This window comes from Rhodotorula graminis, assembly GCF_001329695.1.
Source record: "Rhodotorula graminis WP1 unplaced genomic scaffold RHOBAscaffold_5, whole genome shotgun sequence".
In the NCBI taxonomy this organism is placed as follows: domain Eukaryota; kingdom Fungi; phylum Basidiomycota; class Microbotryomycetes; order Sporidiobolales; family Sporidiobolaceae; genus Rhodotorula; species Rhodotorula graminis.
In genome coordinates, this window is record NW_017264932.1 from 1,250,464 (window position 1) to 1,263,138 (window position 12,675).

At 67.5% G+C, this 12,675-nt stretch overlaps 5 protein-coding genes across 5 annotated transcripts; 4 read left to right on the forward strand and 1 right to left on the reverse strand.

Annotated features, from left to right (window-relative positions):
* Positions 1-340: 340 nt before the first annotated feature.
* On the reverse strand, positions 341-1,492 carry RHOBADRAFT_43493 (uncharacterized protein; the record flags this gene model as incomplete). The annotated part of the gene is made up of 11 exons (XM_018414229.1): positions 341-352; positions 431-451; positions 530-597; positions 672-710; positions 770-806; positions 908-931; positions 992-1,000; positions 1,075-1,084; positions 1,144-1,192; positions 1,249-1,288; positions 1,388-1,492. The coding sequence occupies 11 exons, from the start codon at positions 1,490-1,492 to the stop codon at positions 341-343; spliced, it is 414 nt and encodes a 137-aa protein (XP_018272103.1).
* Positions 1,493-1,847: 355 nt separating this feature from the next.
* On the forward strand, positions 1,848-3,863 carry RHOBADRAFT_53053 (uncharacterized protein; the record flags this gene model as incomplete). Its single annotated transcript, XM_018416642.1, has 8 exons — positions 1,848-2,151; positions 2,210-2,512; positions 2,577-2,721; positions 2,785-2,984; positions 3,044-3,185; positions 3,264-3,387; positions 3,447-3,633; positions 3,748-3,863. The coding sequence occupies 8 exons, from the start codon at positions 1,848-1,850 to the stop codon at positions 3,846-3,848; spliced, it is 1,506 nt and encodes a 501-aa protein (XP_018272104.1). The 3' UTR covers positions 3,849-3,863.
* Positions 3,864-4,114: 251 nt separating this feature from the next.
* On the forward strand, positions 4,115-5,314 carry RHOBADRAFT_64883 (uncharacterized protein). Its single transcript, XM_018418604.1, has 4 exons — positions 4,115-4,597; positions 4,673-4,897; positions 4,970-5,025; positions 5,083-5,314. Exons 1-4 carry the CDS (start codon positions 4,142-4,144, stop codon positions 5,195-5,197), a joined length of 852 nt encoding a protein of 283 aa, XP_018272105.1. The 5' UTR covers positions 4,115-4,141; the 3' UTR covers positions 5,198-5,314.
* A 4,340-nt stretch (positions 5,315-9,654) lies between these two features.
* On the forward strand, positions 9,655-11,071 carry RHOBADRAFT_66321 (uncharacterized protein). The gene is made up of 7 exons (XM_018418936.1): positions 9,655-9,918; positions 10,009-10,136; positions 10,195-10,256; positions 10,338-10,471; positions 10,547-10,718; positions 10,799-10,894; positions 10,967-11,071. The coding sequence occupies exons 1-7, from the start codon at positions 9,679-9,681 to the stop codon at positions 11,026-11,028; spliced, it is 894 nt and encodes a 297-aa protein (XP_018272106.1). The 5' UTR covers positions 9,655-9,678; the 3' UTR covers positions 11,029-11,071.
* Positions 11,072-11,278: 207 nt separating this feature from the next.
* RHOBADRAFT_43497 (uncharacterized protein) lies at positions 11,279-12,672 on the forward strand (the record flags this gene model as incomplete). The annotated part of the gene is made up of 3 exons (XM_018414230.1): positions 11,279-11,750; positions 11,835-12,125; positions 12,377-12,672. The coding sequence occupies 3 exons, from the start codon at positions 11,279-11,281 to the stop codon at positions 12,670-12,672; spliced, it is 1,059 nt and encodes a 352-aa protein (XP_018272107.1).
* Between the last annotated feature and the right edge of the window lie 3 nt (positions 12,673-12,675).

Sequence of the window (12,675 nt, forward strand, 5' to 3'; positions counted from 1 at the left end):
CATGGCTGTATTAGGTTACATACTTCCTTAATTTCACTTGTCAATAGCTTTGGGACTTTAACTCATTGTTTGGGCTGTTTCCCTCTTGTCATAAGACCTTTATCACCCTACGACTCACTGCCAATAAATGCTTATGATCATTCCGAGGTTAACTGACCTAGATAGGACTTTCACATCCCCCTAGTCGACCTTCCCTAATTCTAATTAAGGAAAGTATGTCAATCAGTGCTGTACCTACCATAAGTTCTATATTGACGGTGCGGGTGCAAAACGGGGACGGCGAGGAGTGTGTACAAGCTCGAGAGGGAGGCTCGGGAGGCGCTCGTCGAGTCGAGAAGTCTCACGTGGCGTGCTGCGGCGGGGAGAGAGGGCGAGTGAGCCCTGGCGTTCGACGAGGACCGGAACGAGGAACGAGAGAGCGCGCACGCACCTTCTTGACCCACTCCTGGGCCTGCGAGCAGCGCGACGAGTACGAGAGTCAGTGAATGGATCGAGAGAGCAGACACGAGAGAGACTGGCGACGACTCACGTTCTTGGTGAACTGGGCGCGATCCGTGTTGTACACCTCGGCGATGGACGCGACGAGGGCGTCGTCGGCTACGCAGGCGACGAGGGAGTCAGTGCCGGGGCTTGAAAGAGAGAAGAGAGGACCGGGAGGACGCAGGACGCACGGTTAGGCTCTTGCAGGAGCTGGACGAGGGCGCGCAGGACTGGAGGAGGGGAGAGAGTCAGGCGGCGGTTCGGCTCGAGGCGGAACGAGAGGGCGCACTCTGCTCAATCTTGGTCGACGGCTTCCATGCCTCGGACTGTGTGGAGGAGCTCGTCGGCGAGGGCGCGTTGAGGAGGACGAGAGGGCGAGAGAACTCGCCTTGAGGAGGCCGATGCAGATTGCGCCGTCGTCCGTCACGTTCGGATGGTAGATGCGCGTCGTCTGGGTGGCTCCAACCGTCAGTATAGACATCTCGAAGAGAGGACGGAGAGTCTGACGCACGAACTTGACCTAGAGAGCGGACGAGGAGGGAGACAGGGTCAGGAGAGGCTCATCGTCGGGCGAGGTGGGAGAGGCGGACGCACCGTCGGGGACCTGTGTGGGGCTCGGCGTCAGGGCTGGCTCGTCACGATGGAGGTGGCAGGAGGACGCACTTGAACGGGTACTCGGTCGGGAACGTGATGTCGATGTTGAACTTGCCGCCTGTCCGAGGCGAGGTGAGCGAGTGTGGCTTTGACGAGAGGAAAGAGGGGACGGACCCTTGTAGGACGAGTCGGGCGGGCCGGTGATGGTGCCGGTCTGCGGTTCCAGGCGAGTCGTGTGCGCGGGTCAGTTGAAAGGAGGGATCGGCCGCTGCGGGGCAGGGAGGAAGGAGGAGAGAGGGTGAGGGGGACGGACCCAGTGGAGGAGGTTGCTCTCGTCGGGTGCAGCCGTGACGTGAGGCGGGAAGTCCTGCTGGAGCTCTGCGTACTCCTTGGTGATGCGACGAGCGGCGGCCGACATGATGATGAGGTTCGAGACGAGCTGAGGCGGGTCGGGGACGGGGCGCGTTTAGGCGAGGGTGCGGCTGTGTAGTCCAGAGGTCAGTGCAAGTAGGTCTAGCCGGACAGTGAGAGCACTCACAGGGTGTGCGAGGTTGGAGGGGGCAGAGGACGGTGACGGCGAGCGGGGCGGTGTCGTTACCTCGACCTCGAACCCTCTCGTCCTCGCCCTGCGCCCAGCTACCCGCACAGTGACGGCACAGACAGCCTCAGCAGCAGGCCCGCACCGCCGCCCTGCCCGTCGCCACCCACCTAGCCGCTCTCGCTCCCCCTCGTCCTCCTCCTCCTCGGCTCCACGGCCTCGTCCTCCCACCAGCATGACGCAACGACCTCGAGCCCATCCCTCACCCAGCGGCGAGCCATCCCGCCCGCCGCCGTATCGCCTCGCCGCCTTCCTGCGCGGACACTCGAACGACGTCCGCGCCGTCGCCTCGTCCACCTCTCCGTCCCGCCTCTTTACCGCCTCGCGCGACGGCACCGCCAGGGCTTGGTCCCGAGAGCGCGGCGACGGCGACAAGGGCGGCAGCTGGGCCGAGGAGCGCGTCTGGCGAGACGGCCACGAGGGCTACATCAACGCCGTCTCGTCCGTGCCCGCAGACCCGAGCGAACCGGATCAGCACGGTGCGTCTCCCTGACTTCTCCAGCCTCGCGAGAGTGTCCTGACGACTCTCGCCCACAGGCTTCCTCGCCACCGCCGGCACCGACTCGCTCATCCAGCTCTTCTCGCTCGCGCCCGACGCTCCACCGACCCCTACCCACACCCTCCTCGGCCACGCCCACAACGTGTGCGCCCTGCACTGCTCGACCGACGGGCGCACGATCGCGAGCGCGAGCTGGGACGGCACGGCGCGAGTGTGGGTGCGGCGCGAGCGGGACGGCGAGGGCGACGAGGCGTGGACGTGTGCGAGGGTGCTCGTCGAGCACGAGGCGGCAGTGTGGGACGTCATGGTGCTCGAGGGCGAACAGGACGCTATTCTTACCGGTGCGTCTCCCGAATAGCTCGTCGACTTGTCGACGGCCGACTGACCTTCCCAACCGACCCGCAGCTTCTGCCGACTCGCGCATCCGCCTCTTCTCCGGCCCCGACGTGCGCTTCGTCTTCAAGGGCCACCAAGGACCTGTACGCGCCCTCGCCAAGCTTCTGCCCGGCGACCCGACCTCGACCCTGTTTGCGTCCGCCTCGAACGACGGGTGCGTGCGCCTCATCCTCCCCCTCTTCCCGGCGACGCGACTGACTCTCTATCTCCGTCGCAGCACGATCCGCGTGTGGGACTACCGCAACGGTAACGCGCTCACAGTCCTCGGCACGCACGACTCGTTCATCTACTCGCTCGCGACGATCCCGTCGAGCGCCGGCGGCGGCCTCGCGAGCTCGGGCGAGGACGGCATCATCTCGGTCTGGAACGAGGAGGACGGCGAGCGGGACCAGGAGGTGCTCGTGCCGGCGCTCTCGGGTGCGTCCCTCGCCCTCCTGTTCCTCGTCAAGCCGCGCACTGACCCCCTCGCCCCGCAGTGTGGTCCCTCGCGACGCTGCCCAACGGCGACCTCGCCTGCGGGTGCTCGGACAACATGGTGTGGCTGTTCACGCGTGACCCGGCGCGTGCCGCAGACGAGGCGACGCAGGGCGAGTACGACATGCGCCTGGCGGAACGTCGGTGCGTTCCTCCTCTCCCTCTCCCTCGTATTCGCCGATCGTCTCACCCTTCAATGTCTGACAATGTGGCGGCACACAGAGCGACGAGGGCGCCGCAGCAGGAGCGGCCGGTCGTGCACGAGCCGGCGGTCCTCGACGAGCCGGGCTCGAGCGAGGGCGAGGTCAAGCTCGTCAAGCGGGACGAGATCGTCGTCGCCCATCAGGTGCGTCTCTCTCACTCTCTCCCAATACGCCTGGGACTGACGAGTGTCCTCGCACGCAGTGGGACGGGTCCAAATGGGGGGAGCTCGGCGAGGTCGTGCAGCAGGCCGAGGCTGCGGGCGAGGATGCGGCGCCGGCGCCACCGCCGCCGACCAAGATGCAGCACGAGGGCAAGGAGTATGACTACGTGTTCCGCATCGACGTCAAGGACGACGAGCCGCCGCTCGAGCTGCCGTACAATCTCGACGGTGCGTCGCTCCCTCCCTCTCCCTTCCTCCCTCTCCTCCTCCTCGCTACGAGCTTCGTCCCCAAGCCCCTTGATGTTCTCTTCCCTTACTGACCGACATATTGCGTCCTGTCAGACGACCCGCACGCCACCGCCGCCGCCTTTATCGCCCGTCACGCCCTTCCCGACTCGTACCTCGAGCAGATTGTCGACTTTATCCGGGCCTCGACTGCATGACGTGCGCCTCGTCGCTTGGACTCTCTTTTCGACGTCGAGCGGCGAGTGCGAGAGCTGCTGGCGCTCGGTACTCGGCCTCGCTGCGTCTCTCGCCTCGGGCGCTTCCCCCTGTACCGCGTCGAGTGGACTTCCTCGCTCTTCGCAACGCCAACCTTCGCTAGAGCGCGAGCTCTACGGGAGCCTTCGCGCCCTCGCAGGCCTTCGTCTTGCGCCAAGATAGCCCCTGGCCCCGGCGCGCTCTCTCTCTCGCTCGCCCTTCTCTCGCTTCCGCTTCTGCCTCTCTCTGCGTCGCGATGCTCCCAGCCGACGCGTCCTACTTCAGCTTCTTCGCCAACCCCGACCCGACGACACGCCAAGGCGCGCCTTCGAGCAGCAGCACCGCGTCGTTCTACTCGCCGGCGTTGATCTCGCCCGTCCTCGGCGCGTTCCGCCGCGACTCGTCCGACTCGTCCTGGTCGGGCAGCACCTCGACGACGCCCTCGTCGATCGCCTCGTGCAGCAGCGCCTTTGCGCCCATCGGCACCAGCACGAGTGCGAGTGCGGGCGCCGGCACGGGCTCGAGCGCGCTCGTCGACGCGTTGCTCAAGGAGCGTCGCGAGGCGGACGTCGCGCTCGCGGCGTGGCGGGTCCGGTGCGAGACGCTCGAGGAGGAGGTGGGGCGGTTGGCGGTTGCGCTCGACCGGGTCGAGAGGGAGCGTGACGAGGCGAGGACGAGAGGCGGAGCTGAGCTGCTCGAAGGACGGGTCCAGGTGCGTCCCAGGTCCTCTCCTCTCTTCCTCAGGCCAGCGTGAGCTCGTCCGAGACTGACTCAGTCGCTCACGCAGATTGTCGCCTCGCTCAGCCAGGCACGCCGCCTCCTTCACCTCCCGCGCCCGCCGCACGCTCGCCCAGCCCCGATTATCAACCCCGACGTGCCGATGAGCAAGCAGCTCGTCCCGCCGTGCAACGCCCACTACCTCAAAGGCCTGTGCGACGTCCCTCGCTGCCGGTACGAGCACCGGTACGAGCTGTCGCCCGAGCAGGTCGACGAGATGCGTCGTGGCGCCAAGGTCCGTTCTCTCGTCCTCTCTCTCCTCAGCCTCTTCCTCGACGTGCGGCTGACTCTCGTTCATGACCTGCAGCATCACGTCTGCAACGCGATCAAGCACGGCTTGCAGTGCCCCGACGGCGACGACTGGTGCGTCTCGCTCTCTCCTCGTCCCTCGGACCAGCTCTGACGACGCCCTCTCGACAGCATCTTTGGCCACTTTTGCCCTCGCGGTCCGTCGTGCGGGCGCGAGCGGTGCGGGTTCTCGTCCGAGCAGCACCTCTTTGTGCCGCCGTGCCGCCTCGGTCCGTGCGGCCGGTGACGCTCTCTCTCTCTCCCTCGTCCTCCCTCTTCGCGACCTCGTCTTTACCGTGCCGCGCCCATTCCATATCATTACCCTGCCTCGTAGCAACGACTACAATGCCTTGACGTCCTTCAGCATGCCGTGAGAGCCGTGCAGAGCGAGGAAAGCTGTTCCGCCGGCGCGAGGCGCGCACGCTCGGCAGCCTCTGGCACTAGCAGCCGGGAGCGAGCCTGCGCATTCGGAAGCGAGACAGTCTCGGAGAGCTCGAGTGGACGCAAGAGCTACTAGAAGCAGTGCGACTCGAGGACGAAGCAAAACCAGATGAAGCGAGGGACAGGAGGAGAGACGGCAGGGAACGCCCACAGCGGGAAGGGGTGGGGCTTGCACGGAGTGGGACGAGGCTGAAGAGTGGCTTGCGTGCCAGAACCGGACCACAGAGCGTAGCCAGCCTGCTCTGCCGGAACTGAGCGGGCGGGATCATCTCGCGAGAGGGTTGGCTCCGCACACACACCTCGCCCGCCTCTGTGCCGCCCAGAGTGCGCACGGCTGAGCAACATGGCGGCGACAGAGCTGCAGCGCGCGCACCTGCACCCGCTCACGTTCGCCCTCGACCCGCTTGAGGCGCGGTCGTCTCTCGAACTCGCCCTCGTCCCTTTCCACCTCGACAACGACGAGCCAGGGTTCGACGCCGTCGTCGACAGGGCGCGGTACCTGTGGCTCAACCGCCGCCATCGTGGCGTCGAGGCGTCCGGCACCGGTCACCCTCCTCGACCTCCTCGACCTCCTCCCGCGGCGCCGTCGCGCGGCGCCGTCCCCGAGGTGTTCGTCCCGCTCGTCCAAGCCGTGCGCACCGTCGCCCTGAAGCAGAACCCGCCGTCCTGCTCGAGCGTCGGCGTCGAGCTCCTCAAGATCTCGCCCCAGATCTACAAGTCGGGCTCGTACCAGAACTTCAAGACGCTCCGGCTCGACGCGCAAAAGCGCGGCATCGTCGAATTCATCAAGGGCCAGCAGAAGGGTGGAGGAGGCGACTACATGCGCTTGACGAGCGAGGTGCGTCCTCAGCCTCCTCGTCGACTCTCCGTGGACCTGTTCAGGACGCTCACTCGCCTGCCCAACACAGTTCCAGGACGTCGTACTCTCGCCTTCGATGCCTCCAGCACCTGTCGTACCTCCTCCACCGCGCACGCACACCGCCGACGACTTTCACCTCGCGTCGCTCGACTTCGACCCGTCGCTTGACGACCTCGCCGCCCTGCCGACCCACCACGTCCTCCTCCTCCAATTTCGCGACGACATCCAGGTCCCGCCGCACGAGGAGGTCGAGCGCGTGTTCTGGCGCCGGCGAACCATCGCTCTCGAACGCGGCGAGGAGCTCCTGCCGGCCGTCGTGAGCGCGCCTCGCTTCCTGCCTCGCGCCTCGAGCCCTCGCGGCGGCGGTCTCGCAGGGCCCTCGCACAACCCGTCGTCGCCCGGCATCTCGAGGGCACTAGCACCTCCCCCGCCGCTCCCTGCTCTCGACGAGCCGCTCCCGCCGTCCGTCTACGACCCTCTGCACGCGCTCGAGATCCTGTACCTCCCGCCCGACACGGTCCCGACCATCCCGCACCTCCTCGCGCTCTTCCCGCCGCACCTCGTTCCCCTCGTGTCGATCCTGAACGCTCCCTCCTCAACGCCTATCGCCTCGACCGCGACCACGCCGAGCTCGACCGTCGTGGCGCGCAGCGCCTACATCGCCTTTCCCTCGTCCGCGCTCGCGACCGAGGCGCACGCGCACCTCAACGGGCTGCGCGTCCCGTCGAGCATCGGCGGCGGCGGCGAGTGGTCGCTGTGGGCGGGAGCGCTCCTGAGCGGCGTGAGGCCGAGGTGGCAGTGGGGCGACGTGCGGCCCGAGGAGCGGGAGGGTCTGTGGCGCAACGAGTGCGAGCAGAGGGCGAGGGAGGAGAGGAGGGCGAGCGAGGACCAGATGGCGAGGGAGGCGGACGAGGCGGTCAAGCGGCGGCGGGAGGAGGGAGCAGGGGTGGATGCGCGAGGCGGGAGCCCGAAGCGGCAGAAGGTGAAGCACGTCAACGAGGTGCGTCCTGCCTCTCCTCTCCTCCTCAGACCCTTGCCGATATCCCGGCTCATCGCCGAGATCCCAGCAGACCGTCGCGCCGTCCGACCGGGTCCCGCCTCACCTCCTCGACTCGCTCTTTCCCGCCACTCTCGCCTGGGTCCGCTGCCCAAAAGGCCTCAACGTCCTCGACATGTCGGACGACGCGTTCGTGTGGCGCTTCCACGCCGTCGCCTGGGCCGAGAAGCCGTCGTCGAGCGGGTTCGAGCTCCTCTTCTCGTCGGCCAAGGACCGCGACGCGTTCGACCAATGGATCAAGCTCGACGCCAAGCGCTACTGGAAGACCAACGGGCTCGTCGTGCACCACCTCCCGTCGGCCGAGGCCGCCCGGTCCCCTTGGCGGTTCGCCGACCTCTCGCCGTCCTTCCGCCGCCAGCACGGTATCGTCCTCGACCCAGCGGCCGTCGCGAGCGCCCAGACGCAAGTCGTCGGCGAGCTCGGCGAGGGCCCGGATCCGCCGCCGGGCGCCCCGTCGTTTTGGCGAGCCGGCTGGTTCGACTACGAGTACGTCATGCACGGCCGCAAACCGCCCCTGCGCCCGCCCGTCACCTGGCGCTCCGACACGTCGTCGCTCGCCAGCCGACTCGGCGGCATCGCCGACGACAAGGTCCCCTCGAGGGGAACGGCGTCGCGTCGGGCATCTCGCGGCGACGACACGCTCGCGGCTTCTTCGGCTCGGCACGCTCCCGCCTCGTTGGCAACGCCTTCTCGCGCACCGGCGTCGAACAGCAAGAGCTTCCCGACTCGGCCAACGGCCGACCTCGCCCCGGGCGACGTCGACGCCGACTTCTACCTCGAGCCGTTCTCGCCCTACTCGCCCTTGATCGACGCGGATCCTTTCGCCTCGATGGCCTCGCCTGCTTCACCATCGTCAACAAGCGTCGATGACCCGTTCGACTCGCCTATTTCTCCGCTCGACGACGACGACGACGACGACGTCGCCATCTCGACCTCGCTCTTCGCCGCCGCACGGTCGTTTCACCTGCCGCCACCGCGCGACGCCGACGACGTCAAGGGTCCTCGTGTCGACGCCATCGCGCTGTCCGACTTTGCCGACGAGCTCGACTGCGCCATGGTCGAGGCGGCGCAGCTCTTTGGGACTGCTGTCGAGCAGGACGAGGTGCGGGAGCAGGAGGACATCGAGATGGGCGACGAGCAGACGCACGAGCGGCTCGAGCAGCCTGCTGTCGAGCCGGGCCGAGCTGTTGGCCAAGGGCTCGAGATGGACGTCGACGTCGACGAGGCGGCGACCGAGGCCGACGCTCCCGGGACGGATACGGGCGTCGCGGCGGCAGGGGCCGCACCTGTCGTCGACAAGCCCTTGGAGCGGGCGCATCAAGAGCCTGGCTCGCCTCCTGCACCTTCAAGCGCGCCGCGCAGCCCTGTCGAACCTGAACCGGCATCATCTGCGCTCGAGCCGGCGCGGGCTCTCGCAGCAGAGCTTCCCGTCGAGCTCCCTCAAGAGGAACCTGTCGTCACTCAAGTCTCGCCGAGCGACGCTACCGCCTCGCCGACACGCTCTGCCGCCGCAGACCCTCCTGTCGTCGCCGATCTTCCCGTCGCTGCCGCCTTTCCGCCGTCGGGGTCCTCCCCCAAGCTCCAACGAGCCGATGAGGACCTTTTCAGTCAGACTGACTCGAGCTCGTCGACTCGAGCCACCGAGCGCGAGGAATCTGAGCGCTTGACGGCGCCGCTTTCGCCTAAAGCACCTACGGTCGCTCTTGGCGCGGCCGCAGTCGAGGCGCTCGACGCTGCGCACGCTTCGTCGTCCGCCTCGAGCCTGGTGCAGGTCGTTGCGCCCGGACCCTCAAGCTCTTTCGCAGCCATCGTCGCGCCTGAAGCGGGCGATCGCCCTCCTCTCGCGGCGCGCCTCTCCTCGACCACCGTCCCCGTCGACGCCCCTCTCGTCTGTCGCCTCTCGCCCCTTCCTCCTCCTTCGACACCTCCCCTCGCCGCACGACTCGGCCTGCGTCCTTCGCTCTCGACGCCTCCCCCGCCGGACCACAGCCCGTCGTCGTCGTCGACGAGCGCGCCGAGTCTGACTGCGCCGAGCCTGTCGCTCGCCGAGCGCCTTTCGCCTCGCGCGCCGGGCAGGGCTTCGAAGTCGTCGCCGCGCCGCGAGGCGGCCATGCAGGCGGCTCTGCAGAGCGAGCCGGTGTGAGAGCGGGTTCGGCGCGAGCGAGGAGGTCGGACTTGGCTCTCGCCGGTCGAGAGCAGAATCTGTGCGTGTCTAGCGAGCTTGCAATTGCGAATCTGCGTGCCGTGCTCTGCGTCTCGACGTGCGAGAGGCTCTGTGCGACTCGAGTGGGGCAAGCCAGACTCGGTTTCGGCACGAGGAAGACGGCTTGCCTCCTCGCCCGACCGTTCGACCCCGTCGACCTCGCCCACCATGCTCCGAGGAGGGCGTATCGCCACCACAGCTCGCTCTGCAGCACCGGCCAGCCGCCGTACGCTCGCCACGGCGCCTGTCCCCGTCGAGCTCTCGTTCGAGAAGCAGGCGCCATCAGCCGGCTCGGGCTCGTCGCGAGCACCGCTCGTCGTGCTGCACGGCCTGTACGGCAGCAAGCAGAACTGGCGCAGTCTCGCCAAGGGTATGGCTGCCAAGCTCGAGCGCGACATCTACACCCTCGTGAGCTCCCTCTCGTCCTCCCCTCCTCGACCTCGGGTGCGGGGCCGACCTCGTCGCACGCAGAGCTAACGTACGCCGCCCGCCCTGCAGGACCTGCGCAACCACGGTGCGAGCCCGCACAGGCGCGAGTGCAGCTACGAGGACCTCGCCGCCGACGTCAAGGCGTTCATCGAGCAGCGCGAGCGGTTGAGCGACTGCGTCGTCGTCGGGCACTCGATGTGCGTCCCTCGTTCCTCTCGTACCGAGCGATGAGAACTGACATCTCTCTGTGTGCAGGGGCGGCAAGGTCGCGATGGCGCTGGCGCTCGGCGGGTGCGAGCCTTTGTCGAAGCTCGTCGGTGCGTCCTCCTTCTCTGTCTCTCTGACCCACCCATGCGAGTCTTCCTCCTGACCATCTTCGTCCCTCTTCCCCTTGACAGTCGTCGACATCGCTCCTGGCGTCGGCAAGGTCTCGCCCGAGTTCCAGGCGTACCTCGACGCCATGAAGGCGATCGACGACGCGCAGGTCATGTCGAGGAAAGACGCCGACGCTATCCTCGCCAAGACTGAGCCTGTACGTCCACGTCCTCTTGATCCTTCCCTGTCGAGCGAGTCGACGGACTGGGGCTGATCCTGCGCTCGCTCGCAGGACCTCGGCGTGCGCCAGTTCCTCCTCACGAACATGGACCGCGCCAACCCTTCCTCGCCATACAAGTTCCGCCTGCCCCTGCACTTCCTCCGCAACGCGATCGACGAGATCGGCCACTTCCCGTACGCGCCAGGCGAGAGGGTCTTTGAGAAGCCGTCGCTCTTCCTCAAGGGTGAGTCGCGAGCGTGTTCTCCCTCTCGAGCGGCTCTTCCCGGCCCGCACTTACCCTTCGACTCGCCCTCTCGACCGCAGGGGCCAAGAGCAAGTACATCAACTCGCGCAACATCCCCATCATCAAGCAGTTCTTCCCCGACTCGCGGCTCGAGACGCTCGATGCCGGTCACTGGGGTGCGTCCCGCCTCTCTCTGAGCCTTCTACACCTCCACCAAGACCGCGAACTGACGCCTGGTCTTCTTGCAGTGCACGCCGAGCGGCCAAAGGAGTTTGTCGAGCTGCTTCAGTCGTTCTGCAAGGAAGAATAGACGAGGTGCAGGCGGCGAGCGCCTCTGTCTTTATCAGCCTCGACAGCGTGCCGCGAGTCCGTCGCCTGGCTTGTGCTTCTCTCTCCTCGTCCTCTCGACGGCGAAATGTCGAGACCCGGCCTCCTCGGCGTCTCCCCGACGCCGCACGCTCCTCGCTGCCCCTTTCCCTCGTCCGCGGACCGTCCGGTCTGCCTATCGTCCGTCGAGAGCCGCCATCCTCCACCTCGCTCTCTTTCTCTCGTCGCCCAGTATGCCTTACTCGACGAGCATGGCGAGCGGGCGCTGCGACAAGCCGCCAGCTGGCAGCCGTCGCCCCGCCGACGTCGCACCGCCCGCGTTCGCCCCTCCTCGCCCTCGCCAACCACCTGCCTCGCTCGACTTCCCGGGCCCACTGAGGCGTCTCGTCGCCGTCCCGGCAGCATCGTCGACAATCCCGCAGAAGCGCGTCCTGCGGCCGAGACCGCCCGTCGTGCCGTCGGCGGCGGCCTCATCAAGCTCTACCTCGTCGCGCAGCTCGGCCAACACAACGCGCGACAGCCGCCAGGTGCAGGCCAAGAATCGCCAGTGGAACGACGAGGAGAGCGCGCTCGCTCAGCGCGCGGCGGAGCAGCACGGCCGGAGGTGGGCCTCGGTCGTCGAGGAGCTTGCCGCCGCCGGGTACAAGCGCAGCGAGAAGGCGGTCCAGAAGCACTTCGAGAAGCTGAAGGCGACGGCGGAAACCGGTGCGCTCCCTCTCGCTCTCTCTCGTCTCTTCCCGCCCCTCCTCGTCCCGAACGTCGCGCTTACTCGGCCGCTCTCTTGCGCAGGTACCGAATTGCTCTACGGCGACTGGACGCCCAAGGAGGACCGCGAGGTCCTCAAGATCGGCGACGAGTACGCCTGCGAGGACGACGAGCGCGGCGCAGAGAACGTCGACTGGGTGCGCGAGGCCGCCCGCGTCCCGGGGCGCTCCCGGCATGCCCTCAGCTTGCGCCTGTCGTACCTGCGCAGGTCGGCCGGTCGCACCCGCAAGTACAAGCCGTCGCGCGCGTCTGCCGTCGAGGAGGACGAGTCGCTCGAGGAGGGCTCGGCGAGCCCGGCCTTTCAGGAGGGAGCAGGTCCGTCCCTCCTCTTCGAACCTCGGCTTTCCTTCACGGCCGGACCTTATTGACTCTCCCTCGTTCCTGTCGCGCAGACAGAGCGCGCTCGGCCATGCGTAGCCCCTCGCCGATCCCTGACTCGCTCGTCAACTCGCACGGACCCCCGCTTCCTCCTCGTCTCGCCCGCTCTCCCTTGCCCTTTCTCTCTCACCCCCTCCCGCCCCATCTTCGCCGTCTTCTCAATCCCCCCTTCCACTCCTCCCCCTCAGCCGACGCCGCCTCGAGCGTCCCGGCACAGTCGCCGGGCCTTCCTCAGCCCGTCGACCCGACAACCTCGCTCTCGACGAGCCGACACGTCGCCGCCACACCTCCGGTCCTCAGCACTCCTCCTCTCGACTCGACACTCGCGACTGGTCCGCCTGCGCCTACGCCCGCCTCGCCCACGCTGGCAAAGCGTCGTCGCCTGGCGGTCGGCTCCGGCACGCTCGAGGACGGGTCGGCAACGATGTCGCGGCGGCCCCTCGGTCGAGACGGTGCAGGGGAGCACGAGAAGTGGGGGGACTGAGCT

Coding starts and splice junctions, on each gene's coding strand:
- RHOBADRAFT_64883 (XM_018418604.1), top strand. CDS start 4,142: ATGCTCCCAGCCGACGCGTCCTACTTCAGCTTCTTCGCCAACCCCGAC. Junction 4,598..4,672: donor TGCTCGAAGGACGGGTCCAG/GTGCGTCCCAGG, acceptor TCGCTCACGCAG/ATTGTCGCCTCGCTCAGCCA. Junction 5,026..5,082: donor TGCCCCGACGGCGACGACTG/GTGCGTCTCGCT, acceptor CCCTCTCGACAG/CATCTTTGGCCACTTTTGCC.
- RHOBADRAFT_66321 (XM_018418936.1), top strand. CDS start 9,679: ATGCTCCGAGGAGGGCGTATCGCCACCACAGCTCGCTCTGCAGCACCG. Junction 10,257..10,337: donor GCCTTTGTCGAAGCTCGTCG/GTGCGTCCTCCT, acceptor TCCCCTTGACAG/TCGTCGACATCGCTCCTGGC. Junction 10,719..10,798: donor GCCGTCGCTCTTCCTCAAGG/GTGAGTCGCGAG, acceptor TCTCGACCGCAG/GGGCCAAGAGCAAGTACATC.